Source organism: Physella acuta, unplaced genomic scaffold (assembly GCF_028476545.2).
Source record: "Physella acuta isolate Inbredline_101_S28 unplaced genomic scaffold, ASM2847654v3 ptg000177l, whole genome shotgun sequence".
In the NCBI taxonomy this organism is placed as follows: Eukaryota; Metazoa; Mollusca; class Gastropoda; family Physidae; genus Physella; species Physella acuta.
Genome location: NW_026731696.1, coordinates 393,847 through 411,652, shown reverse-complemented (window position 1 = coordinate 411,652; position 17,806 = coordinate 393,847). Strand labels below are relative to the sequence as shown.

At 42.5% G+C, this 17,806-nt stretch overlaps 1 protein-coding gene across 1 annotated transcript; it reads right to left on the bottom strand.

Annotated features, from left to right (window-relative positions):
- Nucleotides 1-792: 792 nt before the first annotated feature.
- Nucleotides 793-2,459, bottom strand: LOC131936378 (uncharacterized). The gene is made up of 3 exons (XM_059293326.1): nucleotides 1,981-2,459; nucleotides 1,107-1,451; nucleotides 793-1,075 (listed from the first exon to the last, which is right to left on the bottom strand). The coding sequence occupies exons 1-3, from the start codon at nucleotides 2,457-2,459 to the stop codon at nucleotides 793-795; spliced, it is 1,107 nt and encodes a 368-aa protein (XP_059149309.1).
- Nucleotides 2,460-17,806: the final 15,347 nt, after the last annotated feature.

Genomic DNA, 17,806 nt, shown 5'->3' with positions numbered 1-17,806 from the left:
AATGACACATTGTTGTTAGGCCGAGGCTAGCTCTAGATTGTTACTTCCTGGTCTTGCTGACTTGCTGACCTGCTGACCTATGGGCCGAGGTTAGCTCTAGATTGTTACTGTCTGGTCTTGCTGACCTATTGACCTGCTGACCTATGGGCCGAGGTTAGTTCTAGATTGTTACTTCCTGGTCTTGCTGACCTATTGACCTGCTGACCTATGGGCCGAGGTTAGTTCTAGATTGTTACTTCCTGGTCTTGCTGACCTATTGACCTGCTGACCTATGGGCCGAGGTTAGCTCTAGATTGTTACTTCCTGGTCTTGCTGATCTGCTGACTTATGGGCCGAGGTTAGCTTTTGCTTGTAGCTTCCTGGTTCTTTTGACCTACTGACCTGCTGACCTGCCGAGGATTTGAAGGTCACACTGCTGATTGACAGTTACAAAAGGTATTTAAAATACCGAATACGCATTTAACTGTGGTAGCCATAGGTCATTGAACCTACGATGGCTAGCTAGGGCCATAGGTCATTGAACCAACGATGGCTAGCTATGGTCATAGATCGTGGAACCAAAGATGGATAACTACGGCCATAGTGACCTATAGCCGTAGCTATCCATCGTTGGTTCAATACAAGCGCTGGCCATACGCCATTAATACCACGATGCCATGAGATCGCCTTAGGTCATTGAACCAAGGCTAGCAGACGGAGAAACGTGATGTCCGAATGTTCTGGCACTGTGCACGTCCCTGGTTAGGCACGCATACGGGGGGGGGGGGCAAACACCGATACTCAAACACACCGCTAGTGAGTACACTGCCACGTGACCAAGTTACTCACCCACGTGACCAAGTTGCTCACCCACGTGACCAAGTTGCTCACCCACGTGATCAAGTTGCTCACCCACGTGACCAAGTTGCTCACCCACGTGACCAAGTTGCTCACCCACGTGACCAAGTTACTCACCCACGTGACCAAGTTGCTCACCCACGTGACCAAGTTACTCACCCACGTGACCAAGTTACTCACCCACGTGACCAAGTTGCTCACCCACGTGACCAAGTTACTCACCCACGTGACCAAGTTGCTCACCCACGTGACCCAAGTTGCTCACCCACGTGACCAAGTTACTCACCCACGTGACCAAGTTACTCACCCACGTGACCAAGTTGCTCACCCACGTGACCAAGTTGCTCACCCACGTGATCAAGTTGCTCATCCACGTGATCAAGTTGCTCACCAACGTGACCAAGTTACTCACCCACGTGACCAAGTTACTCACCCACGTGACCAAGTTGCTCACCCACGTGACCAAGTTGCTCACCCACGTGACCAAGTTACTCACCCACGTGACCAAGTTACTCACCCACGTGACAAAGTTACTCACCCACGTGACCAAGTTACTCACCCACGTGACCAAGTTGCTCACCCACGTGTTTTGTACATCCACACTTCTTCTACAGCTTGAGAAGTTTAAATGGAACATGTAAGCAGATGATGCATCATTCTGGTCTTGTCTTCGGCACAAAAAATTTTATCCTCTTAGGAAATGTATGAAAAATCTTTAATAGGGTTTGTCTCGTGTTTTTACTTTCCACACAATAATCAGATGTTACGTAAATATATATTTTTCTTGTTTTGTTTTTTTATGCACAAAGACAAGATTCATACAGAGTGGGGGAAAAAGAAATCTTTTGTCAGGAAAATTGTGTTGTCTTGAGGTGTGAAACGTGAGCGGTTTCATCCTTGAGTTTCTTGGCATGCTGTAGCAGAATATTGACGCTATTTTTCTAGGGGTAGTTCTACAAAGTGTTGGGCGAAAGTTCTTTATTAAGAAGTTAGTTATCAAAATCTTTGAAGTTGGTTATCATGTCAAGTTAATTATATCAAATTAATGTCTCAGGTTCATTTTCTAAATTTGAACATAAGCAGTTTTTACGCTAATGTCTTGAAGATTTTCTGAAGTTAGGAATCAGAAGTTGATTTTATTACCTTCCTGATTGAATCTTGTTTGATATGAAGTTGATAAAAAGACTGTCTGAAGTTGATGAAATGAAGTCTGAAGTTGATTGAATGTTGTCTGAAACTGATTCAATGCTGTTAGTTTCAGAATTCGATAAATTACCGATATAGTTCTGGTTGATTAAATTGTATGAAGTTAATAGAATGTCGCCATTGTCTAAAGTTGATAGAATGTCGCCATTGTCTGAGGTTGATAGAATGTCGCCATTGTCTGAGGTTAATAGAATGTCGCCATTGTCTGAGGTTGATAGAATGTCGCCATTGTCTAAAGTTGATAGAAAGTCGCCATTGTCTAAAGTTGATAGAATGTCGCCATTGTCTAAAGTTGATAGAATGTCGCCACTGACGTTGATAGAATGTCGCCATTGTCTAAAGTTAATAGAATGTCGCCATTGTCTAAAGTTGATAGAATGTCGCCATTGTCTGAAGTTGATCCTGTAGATTCCCATTACTATAGCCCCAACAAGCCCTACAAGCGATGATTGTGTGAGACACTGACCGCTCTATAGCCCCTACAAGCGATGATTGAGTGAGACACTGACCGCTCTAAAGCCCCAACAAGCGATGATTGAGTGAGACACTGACCGCTCTATAGCCCCAACAAGCCATACAAGCAATGATTGTGTGAGACGCTGACCGCTCTATAGCCCCAACAAGCCATACAAGCAATGATTGTGTGAGACACTGACCGCTCTATAGCCCCAACAAGCCATACAAGCAATGATTGTGTGAGACGCTGACCGCTCTATAGCCCCAACAAGCCATACAAGCAATGATTGTGTGAGACACTGACCGCTCTATAGCCCCAACAAGCCATACAAGCAATGATTGTGTGAGACACTGACCGCTCTATAGCCCCAACAAGCCATACAAGCAATGATTGTGTGAGACACTGACCGCTCTATAGCCCCAACAAGCCATACAAGCAATGATTGTGTGAGACACTGACCGCTCTATAGCCCCAACAAGCCATACAAGCAATGATTGTGTGAGACACTGACCGCTCTATAGCCCCAACAAGCCATACAAGCAATGATTGTGTGAGACGCTGACCGCTCTATAGCCCCAACAAGCCTTACAAGCAATGATTGTGTGAGACGCTGACCGCTCTATAGCCCCAACAAGCCTTACAAGCAATGATTGTGTGAGACACTGACCGCTCTATAGCCCCAACAAGCAATGATTGTGTGAGACGCTGACCGCTCTATAGCCCCAACAAGCCATACAAGCAATGATTGTGTGAGACACTGACCGCTCTATAGCCCCAACAAGCCTTACAAGCAATGATTGTGTGAGATGCTGACCACTCTATAGCCCCAACAAGCGATCATTGTGTGAGACGCTGACCACTCTATAGCCCCAACAAGCCATACAAGCAATGATTGTGTGAGACACTGACCGCTCTATAGCCCCAACAAGCCTTACAAGCAATGATTGTGTGAGATGCTGACCACTCTATAGCCCCAACAAGCGATCATTGTGTGAGACGCTGACCACTCTATAGCCCCAACAAGCCATACAAGCAATGATTGTGTGAGACACTGACCGCTCTATAGCCCCAACAAGCCTTACAAGCAATGATTGTGTGAGATGCTGACCACTCTATAGCCCCAACAAGCGATCATTGTGTGAGACGCTGACCACTCTATAGCCCCAACAAGCCATACAAGCAATGATTGTGTGAGACGCTGACCGCTCTATAGCCCCAACAAGCCATACAAGCGATGATTGTGTGAGACGCTGACCGCTCTATAGCCCCAACAAGCCATACAAGCGATGATTGTGTGAGACGCTGACCGCTCTATAGCCCCAACAAGCCATACAAGCAATGATTGTGTGAGACGCTGACCGCTCTATAGCCCCAACAAGCCATACAAGCGATGATTGTGTGAGACGCTGACCGCTCTATAGCCCCAACAAGCCATACAAGCAATGATTGTGTGAGACGCTGACCGCTCTATAGCCCCAACAAGCCATACAAGCAATGATTGTGTGAGACACTGACCGCTCTATAGCCTCAACAAGCAATGATTGTGTGAGACACTGACCGCTCTATAGCCTCAACAAGCAATGATTGTGTGAGACGCTGACCGCTCTATAGCCCCAACAATCCCTACAAGCGATGATTGTGTGAGACGCTGACCGCTCTATAGCCCCAACAAGCCATACAAGCAATGATTGTGTGAGACACTGACCGCTCTATAGCCTCAACAAGCAATGATTGTGTGAGACACTGACCGCTCTATAGCCTCAACAAGCAATGATTGTGTGAGACACTGATCACTCTATAGCCCCAACAAGCGATGATTGTGTGAGACACTGATCACTCTATAGCCCCAACAAGCAATGATTGTGTGAGACACTGACCGCTCTATAGCCTCAACAAGCAATGATTGTGTGAGACGCTGACCGCTCTATAGCCCCAACAATCCCTACAAGCGATGATTGTGTGAGACGCTGACCGCTCTATAGCCCCAACAAGCCATACAAGCAATGATTGTGTGAGACACTGACCGCTCTATAGCCTCAACAAGCAATGATTGTGTGAGACACTGACCGCTCTATAGCCTCAACAAGCAATGATTGTGTGAGACACTGATCACTCTATAGCCCCAACAAGCGATGATTGTGTGAGACACTGACCGCTCTATAGCCTCAACAAGCGATGATTGTGTGAGACACTGACCGCTCTATAGCCCCAACAAGCCTTACAAGCGATGATTGTGTGAGACACTGACCGCTCTATAGCCCCAACAAGCAATGATTGTGTGAGACGCTGACCGCTCTATAGCCCCAACACTCACTACAAGCGATGATTGTGTGAGACACTGACCACTCTATAGCCCCAACAAGCGATGATTGTGTGAGACGCTGACCGCTCTATAGCCCCAACACTCACTACAAGCGATGATTGTGTGAGACACTGACCGCTCTATAGCCCCAACACTCACTACAAGCGATGATTGTGTGAGACACTGACCGCTCTATACCCCAACAAGCTATGATTGTGTGAGACACTGACCACTCTATAGCCCCAACAAGCGATGATTGTGTGAGACGCTGACCGACTAATGTCAACATCAGCTACGTGCTGAAACCCAGACATGCGCAGACCAGAAGAGAAAATCTACGTAAATTCGACTCTACTTTCTTCAGGGAGGTGGGCGACTAATTTTAATGAGTCTGGGCGACTAATTTTAATGAGTCTGGGCGACTAATTTTAATGAGTCTGGGCGACTAATTTTAATGAGTCTGGGCGACTAATTTTAATGAGTCTGGGCGACTAATTTTAATGAGTCTGGGCGACTAATTTTAATGAGTCTGGGCGACTAATTTTAATGAGTCTGGGCGACTAATTTTAATGAGTCTGGGCGACTAATTTTAATGAGTCTGGGCGACTAATTTTAATGAGTCTGGGCGACTAATTTTAATGAGTCTGGGCGACTAATTTTAATGAGTCGATAATTATCTTTCAGCCTCATCCTGGAATTAGATCGCGATGTAAATAGTTGGAATTGTATTTAGAGCTACAACACTCAAGACGTCTGGTTAGATAAATGGGTCCAATCTTTTGTTTAAACTAATAGAATGATTTCAAATTGGATTCATTTGACTTCTTGTTGAAGTGGTGTTAACTTTATGTTGGCTTGACACTTACCTAGTCCCCCCCCCCCCCACTACTTACATCGAGAGTATAAAACCTATAACGTTTGAAGAAAACAACATGTTATTCTTTCAGTACATTGACTGACATGCTTGTTGGTGTTTGTAGAAATGGATTTTTCCGTTGATTGTAATGAGTTGGTAATTTGTGTCACATGGGTCCATGTAAGCAGATAGTGTCTGCTCCATTCTTTGTTGCATGTATCGGTTTTATCTCAACATATGACACTTGCCTATTTAGGTCATCGCATTTCTGCCTTTACTTAATATATTGGAATATAGGCCTACACAAAAACATCTCGATAATCAAAATCTATAAAACATCTTAATTTCCTGTATTTTAGTCAGTATTGCCCGTTTTTATACAATATCGTTGTTAATTTGTTTCACTAGTTGGATGTCACCATGATCATCAAGACCAGTTAGTTTTAAGCATGCTCTAAAATACACTATTTTAAACAAAGCTACCGTCCAACTCAACCTTACTGCTAGCCCACCTATGCCACTGATCACCATCACAATAGCTAAGATCATGGAACCATGTCATTGTGGTATCAAGCTAGGTTTATGTAGAGTATACAATATATACAATCTATTATTTTAAGCTCATATACCAGCAGTCTGGCTCACTCATGGGAAACATCACAAATAACATCTGAGCTAAACACACAACACATCCTAGCCGTACCACGACTATACCATGGCCGTACCGTGCCCGTACCATGCCCGTACCATGAACTTATCACGACTGTACCATGCCCATACCACTACTGTACCATGCCCGTACCATGCCCTTATCACGACTGTACTATGCCCATACCACGACTGTACCATGCCCGTACCATGCCCATACCACTACTGTACCATGCCCGTACCATGCCCTTATCACGACTGTACCATGCCCTTACCACGACTGTACCATGCCCTTACCACGACTGTACCATGCCCGTACCATGCCCATTCCACGACTGTACCATGCCCGCACCATGCGCATTCTACGACTGTACTATGCGAAACTACGACTGTACCATGCCCGTACCATGCCCGTACCACGACTGTACCATGCCCTTATCACGACTGTACCATGCCCATACCACGACTGTACCATGCCCGTACCATGCCCTTACCACGACTGTACCATGCCCTTACCACGACTGTACCATGCCCGTACCATGCCCATTCCACGACTGTACCATGCCCGTACCATGCGCATTCTACGACTGTACTATGCGAAACTACGACTGTACCATGCCCATTCCACGACTGTACCATGCCCGTACCATGCGCATTCTACGACTGTACTATGCGAAACTACGACTGTACCACGACTGTACCATGTCCATACCACGGCTGAACAATAAGTGTACCCCGGTACTTGACGTCAAGTTAACTTCAAACACCAGTCGTGGCTTCCACCAACTTCTAATTTCCAATTCTGTTTTTCAATCTCAGAAGTGACGTATTCATTTGATTTCCGGTGTTGTGTGTCTAGAACTCTTTGGCTCCGTGACGTGGGCAGCACGCCCAAGACGTGCTGGCTTGATGGTACTTCTATTTATAGCCCATCGTTATAGTTCAGCTTTTCTCTTCTGTCTAGAATTCTAGAGCTTTGTTTGCACATGAGGAACCAAGAGGCGTAGGCAGGGGGGGTGGACAAGCTAAAGTACAAGGGTGGGGCGTGGGGACGATGTAGGGTCGACGACAAGGGTGAGGCGATGTAGGGTCGACGACAAGGGTGGGGCGATGTAGGGTCGAACACAAGGGTGGGGTCGATGTAGGGTCGACTTCAGCTAAAGGACAAGGGTGGGGCGTGGGGACGATGTAGGGTCGACGACAAGGGTGGGGTCGATGTAGGGTCGACTTCAGCTAAAGGACAAGGGTGGGGCGTGGGGACGATGTAGGGTCGAACACAAGGGTGGGGCGATGTAGGGTCGAACACAAGGGTGGGGCGATGTAGGGTCGAACACAAGGGTGGGGTCGATGTAGGGTCGACTTCAGCTAAAGGACAAGGGTGGGTCGTGGGGACGATGTAGGGTCGAACACAAGGGTGGGGCGATGTAGGGTCGAACACAAGGGTGGGGCGATGTAGGGTCGAACACAAGGGTGGGGTCGATGTAGGGTCGACTTCAGCTAAAGGACAAGGGTGGGGCGTGGGGACGATGTAGGGTCGAACACAAGGGTGGGGGCGATGTAGGGTCGACTTCAGCTAAAGGACAAGTGTGATGACGCAAGGTTGCGTCGGATAGGTCAGGTAGATAGCAGAAACAGGCTATAGCGAGTTGGTCAGAGAGAGACCAATAAAAATACGGGAATTGACCGGTCACGTGGGACGGTCAGCTGACCACTGAGGCGTGGGTCAGTAGAGATATTAGCAGCAGTTGACAGGTAGCTAGCGAAGAGTGCAGAAGGTGCTAGGTTGTAGAATGGATCAGACGTAGTTATGTAGAGAACAGTTAGATAGTGTTAGGAGTGGTCATGGGAGTGCGTAGTTAGTAGTATAGTGAACAGTTAGTAGTAGTAGTAGTAGTAAACAGTAGACTGAGTAGAGAGTATAGAATAGGCTAGTTAGGTAGAAACTTGAATATATATCTTTGTTAATAAAGAACATTTCATAATTGAACTTGGACTTGTGTTGTTGGATTCGTTACGCCTCTTAAAAATTCCCACCCTCACAACTGGTGCAACAAGAAGAACCTCAAACAAGATCCTTTCGTAACATCACAACAAGGGTGGGGCGATGTAGGTTCGACTTCAGCTAAAGGACAAAAGTGGGGCGATGTAGGGTCGACTTCAGCTAAAGGACAAGGGTGGGGCGATGTAGGGTCGACTTCAGCTAGACAAGAGTGGGGGACAATGTAGGGTCGACTTCAGCTAAAGAGCTAAACCAAACACTTGCTATGACCCAGTGGCCTTGTCCAAATCTCTGTGATTTAACAACTTGATTTATTACATCGAGGTTTTATAACTGCGCGTCATTCCCCCATAAATCTCTTTAAATCTTTAGCCTACAACAAAAAACATCAGCCTCATTGATAAAATCGCCTTGTCGGTTGATTCAGCTATGTAAGAAAACCCACTTTTTCGGATATCAAACGCATTATTTTTTTTATTCCGTTTATTTATAATTGTATATGCCATTCATCTTTTATTCAGAATTGTCTTTTATTTCAAATGTGCCATCATTTTAAAGAAAAAGCGTGTGCTTATCAACTGACAATAAAATAAGTTCAAATCGAACCTTGTGATGGCCTTGTAGCTAAGTTTTTCATCCCTTCATCTTTTACCGTTCGTGCCCAAGACACATGGGGCAGATGAAGTAGAGTATGTAGCTTAGCGAGGGGGGGGGGGGACATATGTCCCCGGGTGCCGACCTTAGGGGGCGCCAAAATGGGTTGGAAAAATAAATTGAAAGGATGAGGGGGGGTGCAAATCGAAATCGAAAGTTTGAGGGGGGGGGGTGCAAATCGAAAAGTTTGTCCCCGGGCGCCGGGAAGGGTCGCTACGCCTCCGAGTAGAGTCCATCTGTTTCAGAGACCTCGGCATATGAAGAGTTAGTGTGGTCAGCAATAATGCCCAGCCGCCTTTGATTTCCCTTACGTGAGTTGTGTATCCAAAAGAGCTGGGTGTGCTTAGGGACTTAGCTAAGATATTAAATTACACGAAAAAAACTTGGTGAATCTATCCCTAGCTGAGACACCTTATCCCGAACCTATCTCTAAGCAGGACACACACTATCGCAAGCGGTACAAAACTGACTGAGTCGGGTACTCCGACACGTGTACGGCCAAAGCAAGTCTAGAAATCATCCAAACTATCAGCGCGTTCAATCGACAAGAGAACAAAAAATTGCCTCGAAATTCGCGCCTTCGCCAAAATCCGGGAGTAAAAAAAAAAAACCCAGAGCCAAAAAATTGAGAAACACTGACATTATTCATGGGATCCGTCTTGGTTCCACAACTAGAGATATCTCACGCATCCTGCCTACGTTTCTTTTCTTAACTCGCAAAAAGTGGTTTTATTTTTCCGGCGACTCATTTCGAATCTGTTCTATTGCACAGAAAGTCGTTTTATTTTTCCGTAGATTTGTTTTCTTGCACAGAAAGTTGTTACAAATTCCGGCGACTAATTTCGGATCTGATTTACATGCTAGTACTTGTTACATTTTCGTCAATGACAATTTTATTACATTCTCAGAGAGGACGCGGCTAGTGCATCAATAACCTGATGCACGAATTCTCAACAAAACTTGTGTATTGAGACAGTTACTGGTTCACCTTCATGAGAGAATAAAAGTACACTGTATATTTTCCTCCCAAAACAAAAGAGTACCGAAAGTTTTGTTTTCTGGAAGCTCCATGATCACATGACTGATCGCTGGTCCTGGTAGAGATCGATCATCTTCACGCTAACCCCCAACCCCGCTGTGACCACTGACCAGCTGCCCCATCCCATCTCCCCAGAACTGACCATCGATACACGCGATTAGACTCGAGATAGTGACGAACTAGACTTATCGGGGATTTGATGGATTCAACCATCAGTATTTGGAATATTGACGGAGTATATGAACGATGAATTAATGAAGACCAATCGTTATTAATTAGTCCACTGCGGATTCTATTTTGTCTGGAATCCTTTTTAGGGTTCATGAATTTGCAGGAGGGGTCAGGTGAGAAGGGGGGGGGGGGGCAGAGGGCTTGGCTCTCAACTACTTTCAACCTTGGAAGATTTATAGAAAGGTACCAAATAAATTCTTCCCAGGCTCTACTAATTCTGAGCACTTTCTCTAAACCATGTCTTTCTCTATAGACAAGAGTTATGTGAAGTGCCCTTTAATTTGTAAACAGATTCAACCCGTTGCGTGAAGGAGGGTTTCGAACTCTAGGAAATTGTAAACCTAATGAAAATGTGAGAGAATTATTGCTTCTTGGTGGTTTGAGCACAATATTGTTTCCTAGATATACAGAGCTATCTTATGTGCCTATGTGAATAGAGCTGTATTATGTGGCTATATAAATAGAGCTGTATTATGTGGCTATATAAATAGAGCTGTATTATGTGGCTAGATTAATAGAGCTGTATTATTTTCCTAGATGAATAGAGCTGTATTATTTGCCTAGGTGAATAGAGATGTATTATGTGGCTAGATTAATAGAGCTGTATTATTTTCCTAGATGAATAGAGCTGTATTATTTGCCTAGGTGAATAGAGATGTATTATGTGGCTAGATTAATAGAGCTGTATTATTTTCCTAGATGAATAGAGCTGTATTATTTGCCTAGATGAATAGAGCTGTATTATGTGGCTAGATGAATGGTATTGTCTGGATGTTGGATGTCGTCATTGTTTCTGTGCGAATCTTCAACACATCGTTGTATTATAAAGTAGCTTGGAGTTACCCCCCTTTGCCGAGATTAGAGTTAGGTTGTTTCCCCTAGCAGAGAGTAGTGTGTACGGGAAAGGCATATTTCAAACAACTGATGGTGAGTGGGTCCTCGTTTTTCATTGGTCGAGACAGAACACGTGACTTACAGAAATGATATTTCACATTAACGTGGTAAAATGTATCTGATCTTGCAGTTTTATTTATCGTGTCCAGTTGTGTTCTAATGTAACCGATGAGTTGATACATTTCAGATTAAAGCGATCGATTACACCAGGATGAAATAGCTCTCTGTCCAATCTTCTTTGCACTTGTGAAGGTTTTCTTTAAAATGATATTACTTTATTTTGTTTCCTATAACATCTGGTATGTTGGATGGCTGACAAAATGTTGGATGGCTGACAAAATGTTGGATGACTGAACAAATGTTGGATGACTGAACAAATGTCTGATGACTGAACAAATGTTGGATGACTGACAGAATGGATGACTGACCAAATGTTGGATGACAGACCAACTGTTGGATGACTGACCAAACGTTGGATGATAGACAGAATGGATGACTGACCAAACGTTGGATGACTGACAAAATGTTTGATGACTGACCAAACGTTGGATGATAGACAGAATGGATGACTGACCAAATGTTGGATGACTGACAAAATGTTGGATGACTGACCAAACGTTGGATGATAGACAGAATGGATGACTGGCCAAACGTTGCATGACTGACCAAATATTTGATGACTGACCAAATGTTGGATGACTGACCAAATGTTGGATGACTGACCAAAAGATGCGCTTATTATGTTGGATGACTTGTCGAATGTTGGTTGTATGTATTCGTGATGTCTGATATTGCTGGAAGCCTACACGAAAGTTGTACACATTGTGTACATGACCTCTATGTTAGCTAGAGATGTGTTTCCCAGGATCCAGACACATGGTTGTGTTTGCTTTGCTTGAGCCTAGCATCGACTTATGTTAAATGAAAGAATCTGGTCTCAAGTACCAACAGTATAACACCATCATTATAACACCATCATTATAACACCATCAGTATAACACAATCAGTATAACACCATCAGTATAACACCATTATTATATCGCACCATTATTATAACACCATCAGTATATCGCATTATCAGTATAACACCATCAGTATAACACCATCAGTATAACACAATCAGTGCACCAAAATATGTGCAACACCATCATTTGTGTAAAATCATCATTAGTGTAACACCATCATTAGTGTAACACCATAATTAGTGTAACACCATCATTAGTGTAACACCATCATTAGTGTAACACCATCATTAGTGTAACACCATCATTAGTGTAACACCATTATTAGTGTAACACCATCATCAGTGTAACACCATCATTAGTGTAACACCATCATCGGTGTAACACCATCATCAGTGTAACACCATTATTAGTGTAACACCATCATCAGTGTAACACCATTATTAGTGTAACACCATTATTAGTGTAACACCATCATTAGTGTAACACCGTCATCAGTGTAACACCATTATTAGTGTAACACCATCATTAGTGTAACACCGTCATCAGTGTAACACCATTATTAGTGTAACACCATCATCAGTGTAACACCATCATCAGTGTAACACCATTACATCTACACCATCAGGCTAACACTCTCAGTTACTATAATGCGCATCAACAACTAGCTCCCCTAAACGATAGGTAAACACTAATTGCTGCACCTGAAAATGTATATTGAATCATCATCAAAAACTAAGATGTTTCTTTGTTGTTTTTTTAATAACAAAGCAAAAAAAAATTGTTTTGCTACACAAACACAACTTTTTTACACGTGCAGTTCAAATAACTTAGTTACGTAACATCAGCTTTCAGAAGTATTAGTGCACGTACAAATGTAATATTGAGTCAAAATTATTCTCATGTGACCTATTTTAAACCTTATGTAATCGGTCTATTTTTTTAAAATATACAAAACAATTGAAACACGTCATGTTAAAATAGATCCTGGTAATCTTAGATTTGAGGATAGTGGAACGGGGGGCGGGTGGGAGATAAATTTTAAAAAACCACATGTATAATCTTACTTGAAGAAATCAGCTTGCGGGTAGCTTCCCTGTTACTTCCCCTCTCTTATTTTTCACAGGCGACAATTTATATCAAGATTAAAAATGTTATTGTGTCTCTGGGGTCACGGCTTGTGTCTCTCACGGCTTGTGTCTCTGGGGTCACGGCTTGTGTCTCTGGGGTCACGGCTTGTGTCTCTGGGGTCACGGCTTGTGTCTCTGGGGTCACGGCTTTTGTCTCTGGGATCACGGCTTGTGTCTCTGGGGTCACGGCTTGTGTCTCTGGGGTCACGGCTTGTGTCTCTCACGGCTTGTGTCTCTCACGGTTTGTGTCTCTCACAGCTTGTGTCTCTCACGGCTTGTGTCTCTGGGGTCACGGCTTGTGTCTCTGGGGTCACGGCTTGTGTCTCTGGGGTCACGGCTTGTGTCTCTCATAGCTTGTGCCTCTGGGGTCACGACTTGTGTCTCTCATGGCTTGTGTCTCTCATAGCTTGTGTCTCTGGGGTCACGGCTTGTGCCTCTGGGGTCACGGCTTGTATCTCTGGGGTCCCGGCTTGTGTCTCTCACGGCTTGTGTCTCTAGGGTCACGGCTTGTGTCTCTAGGGTCACGGCTTGTGTCTCTCACGGCTTGTGTCTCTAGGGTCACGGCTTGTGTCTCTGGGGTCACGCCTTGTGTCTCTGGGATCAAAGATTGTGTCTCTGGGGTCAGGGATTGTGTCTCTGGGGTCAGGGATTGTGTCTCTGGGGTCACGGCTTGTGCCTCTAGGGTCACGGCTTGTGTCTCTAGGGTCACGGCTTGTGTCTCTCACGGCTTGTGTCTCTAGGGACACGGCTTGTGTCTCTGGGGTCGTGGCTTGTGTCTCTGAGGTCACGCCTTGTGTCTCTGGGTTCACGCCTTGTGTCTCTGGGGTCACGTGTCTCTGGGGTCAGGGATTGTGTCTCTGGGGTCACGGCCTGTGTGTCGTGGCTATCATGGCCAATACAAACTGGTCACGTGTGCACAAACTGGTCACGTGCACACATCAATGCTGACCACTGCACTCACGGCCCGTCAGAAACTGACGTCATTACAGCTATAAATAGATGAACTTCAAACTAGGTGTCACAGACTGTATTATTATGTATCTTTATTATATTGTGTTTTGCATGAATGAAGAGTACCTGGCTAGCGGAAGGACTGTCTGAGCGATCGTCATGTGTTTTTCCGTGTTTTGGGTGAGATCGCTCATTGACGTAAGGGGAGAGAAAGTGGTGAATAAAAGAGAGAGCGAAAGGTGAACGGGTGTTGTGTGCTAGAACTTGAACCTGAGGACTGTGGCTGTGAATGTAGGATGTTACTACGACACTTTGTTTCTTGACTGTGATTGTACTTATACCAGTTGTGACCATGGATTTACTATGGATCTATTAATTCTCTTTACAAAGTGTAAATAAAGTTATTGTTTCACAACTACTGTTGCTCGTATGAGTATATTGAAGAACCCACAATAACAACAAAGAATTCATGTTGTTACATATGGTGTCAGAAGTGGAGGCAATAAAGTGATGTTGCTACATTGTATTACTGTTACTTATGATGTCACAAGTGGTTGAAGAATTGGTGCTACATATGTCAGAAATGGAGATATTACAGTCTGTGGTCTTCCACTGTTTACCAAGTACGTCAAGTTCTTGAAAGTCATCTATCTACACTCAAGTCAGAAGGGTTGCTGTAGTCAAGTCAGACGTTTTGTTCAAGTCAAGTCATCAACGTGATAATTTTTATCACCTTATTTCGATATTGTCTCACCAATGTCGAGTAAATATCGTCTGTGTGTTTTTTCTGTTTGGATTTAGCCGATCAAGTCTTAGTGTTTCTTTTCTACTGTTTGGATTTAGCTGTTCCAGTTTTTTCTATATGGATTAGCTGTTCAAGTTTTTCTACTGTTTGGATTTAGCAGATCAAGTTTATTTTTGTAACTGTTCCTAAACTGTTCCTAAAGATGTCTTATCTAAAACTGGACAAATTTCTACTCTGTAACAGGCTACTAGAACTATTTTGAATTTTTTTCAACTTTTTGGAATCAACAAAGTGAACTATTTTTGGACGTATATATGTACTATGAACTTTTCTTGGATTACCAGATGTCTGTAATCAACTAAAACAAGCCAGAAACCAAGAAAGGGTATTGTAAATTAATTAACATTTACCTATTGTTAACTAATACATTTTTTTGTCATAAATAGAAAATATATCAAAATGTCGAGTTTTGAAAAATATACAGCACTAGTGAAGGAACTTGACATTCCGAAGGAAGACAGGTTGGCGTTTATAAAAGATCTACTAAAGAATGATGAAGAGAAAGCTGCTAAAGAGAAAGCTGAGAGAAAAGAAGAAGAGAAGGCTAGAGAAGAAAAAGCTGCTAAGGCGAAAGCTGAGAGAAAAGAAGAAGAGAAGGCTAGGAAGGAAGAAGAGAGGGCTAGGAGGTTAGAAGAAAGGAATTGGAAAATAGAAGATGATGAAAGGAAGATTGCAGCAAAAAGAGAAGAAGATGACAGAAAGCACAAGCATGAAACAGAACTGGAAGAATATATGGAAATGGCGAGGGCACAAGGCATTAAGAAGATGAACAAGCAGATAGCCTGGGCAACCAATCGACTTGAAAGAGACATAGAAGAAACAAAAGAAGCATGGGACGAAGTAACAGAACAACCCCGACGAGCTCATGGAAAAGTAATGAGAGAATTAGATGGTGAGATAGAAATAGTGTGTAATAGATCAAGAGCTATTACAGACATGCAAAAAGAAGAAGAAATTTCAGAAGTAGATAAAGCAGAGGAGACTGTACAACCAAAAGGAAAGCGGAAAAAAAGAAACAGAAAACAGAGAGCAGATAAAAGGGCTGAAACTTTGGAAAAACAAGTAGGCCTACATGAACTAGCATATGAACAAGAACTATTAGAAATGAAAGCTATAACAGACACATATGAACCAAAATTAGAAAGTGAACAGACAGAATTTAAAACAGAACTTGAAGAAGTAAATATTGGCAACCTTTGGAATGAAGAACAGAGTAACATAGTCCAGGAAGAATTGAAACCCAAGGATAAAACAGAGGTTGAACTTAATAATGATTTAAAGGTGACAGATACATTAGAATGTTTTAAGATTGACTCTTTATTGACTCAAACGCAGGTACACGAGAATATTATTGAAAGTTGTATCACAAGTCCATCAGAGAATGGCAGTCAACAAGAAACAAGTCCATCAGAGAATGGTAGTCAAAATGATTTAATAAGCCCATCAGTCAATGGCAGTGATGATTTAATAAGTCCATCGGAGAATGGCAGGAATCATGATAAACTAATGATGATTAATGAATCAGTGAACTTAATAAGCCACAATGAAGAGAACGTACCTATTGAGGAGTTACTTCGAAAATTGGAATCAAACTATAAAGAAGATATACTAGAACTCAAGAATAAATTTAACAAAGAAATGGAGAAATTAACCCAGAAATTTATGTGTGAACTTGAATCAATAAAGAAGCACAAGGAAGTTAAGAAAGATGAAACAATATCTAGAAACTACAATGTCAATAAATTACAAACTGACAGTAAAAGAAACGTATCAAACTTTGAATACAGTCACCATGTTAATAAGAATGTCATTAATGTCATTAATGCACAGAATGAAAGAAAAAGAAATTTTGCAAACTATGAATACAGTCACCATGTTTATAAGAAGCCAAAATCTAGATGTTTTTACTGCGGAAAAGCAGGTCATTACCAAAATCAATGTTGGCATAGGTTGGCAAATCAGAGAAGAAACAATTATGTACACAGAAAGTTATGTGAGAAATACAGTCATTTAAGAAATAATGTATCAAGTTCAAATCAGAATGACAAAAGTGTGAATAGGTATACTAATGGAAGTTACCGACGCAACACATATTATGAGAGGCCAAAGCAATGCCATAATATTTATATTGAGTTGGTTGATGAACCAAACGAACGTACACAAAGCAAGATAACTACTGACGTTGTTCAGAAACCAGAGGAGAATATTAAAACAAATGAAGTAACAAAAGTTATACGAAATCTAGGAAAACATTATGGTAGCACAGCTAAAAGCTACAATTTGAGGGAGAGATGGCATACAGGTCATCGTCAACTGCACGAGAACGATTACTCATGCTATAGAGGATGCTAAGATAAATTATTAATTGACAGTTTATTAATATTATACAGTCTGTAACTGTAATATAAATATCAAATAATGTGTTTGAGTAAACATAAATTGTGTACTATATCTAAAGAATGAAAACTGTATTATGTTAAACCTATTCTATACTATTAATTAACAGGGAATAATGTATAAAGTAAAAGTTAGAGACTATTTATTCCGCATAACAATAAGACGGAAGTCTCAATGATGAATTGTATTAGTCGATACCTGTGAAAGGCAAGAATGTTGTGTTGTAACCTAGATATGACTGAAATGGGTCGACTAGGGGAGACAACAAAGTATATTACTCATGCGTGGTAATAACATACCTTGATGATAAGGAAGTTTTTTTTACCACATAGGATATAGTTATTTAAATTATGAGTTGAATTAAGTCTTTGATAATTTCAACTATGTATTATGTTTGGTAATAAGGTCATGTACCAGACTCGTTTGGTAATTTATTAA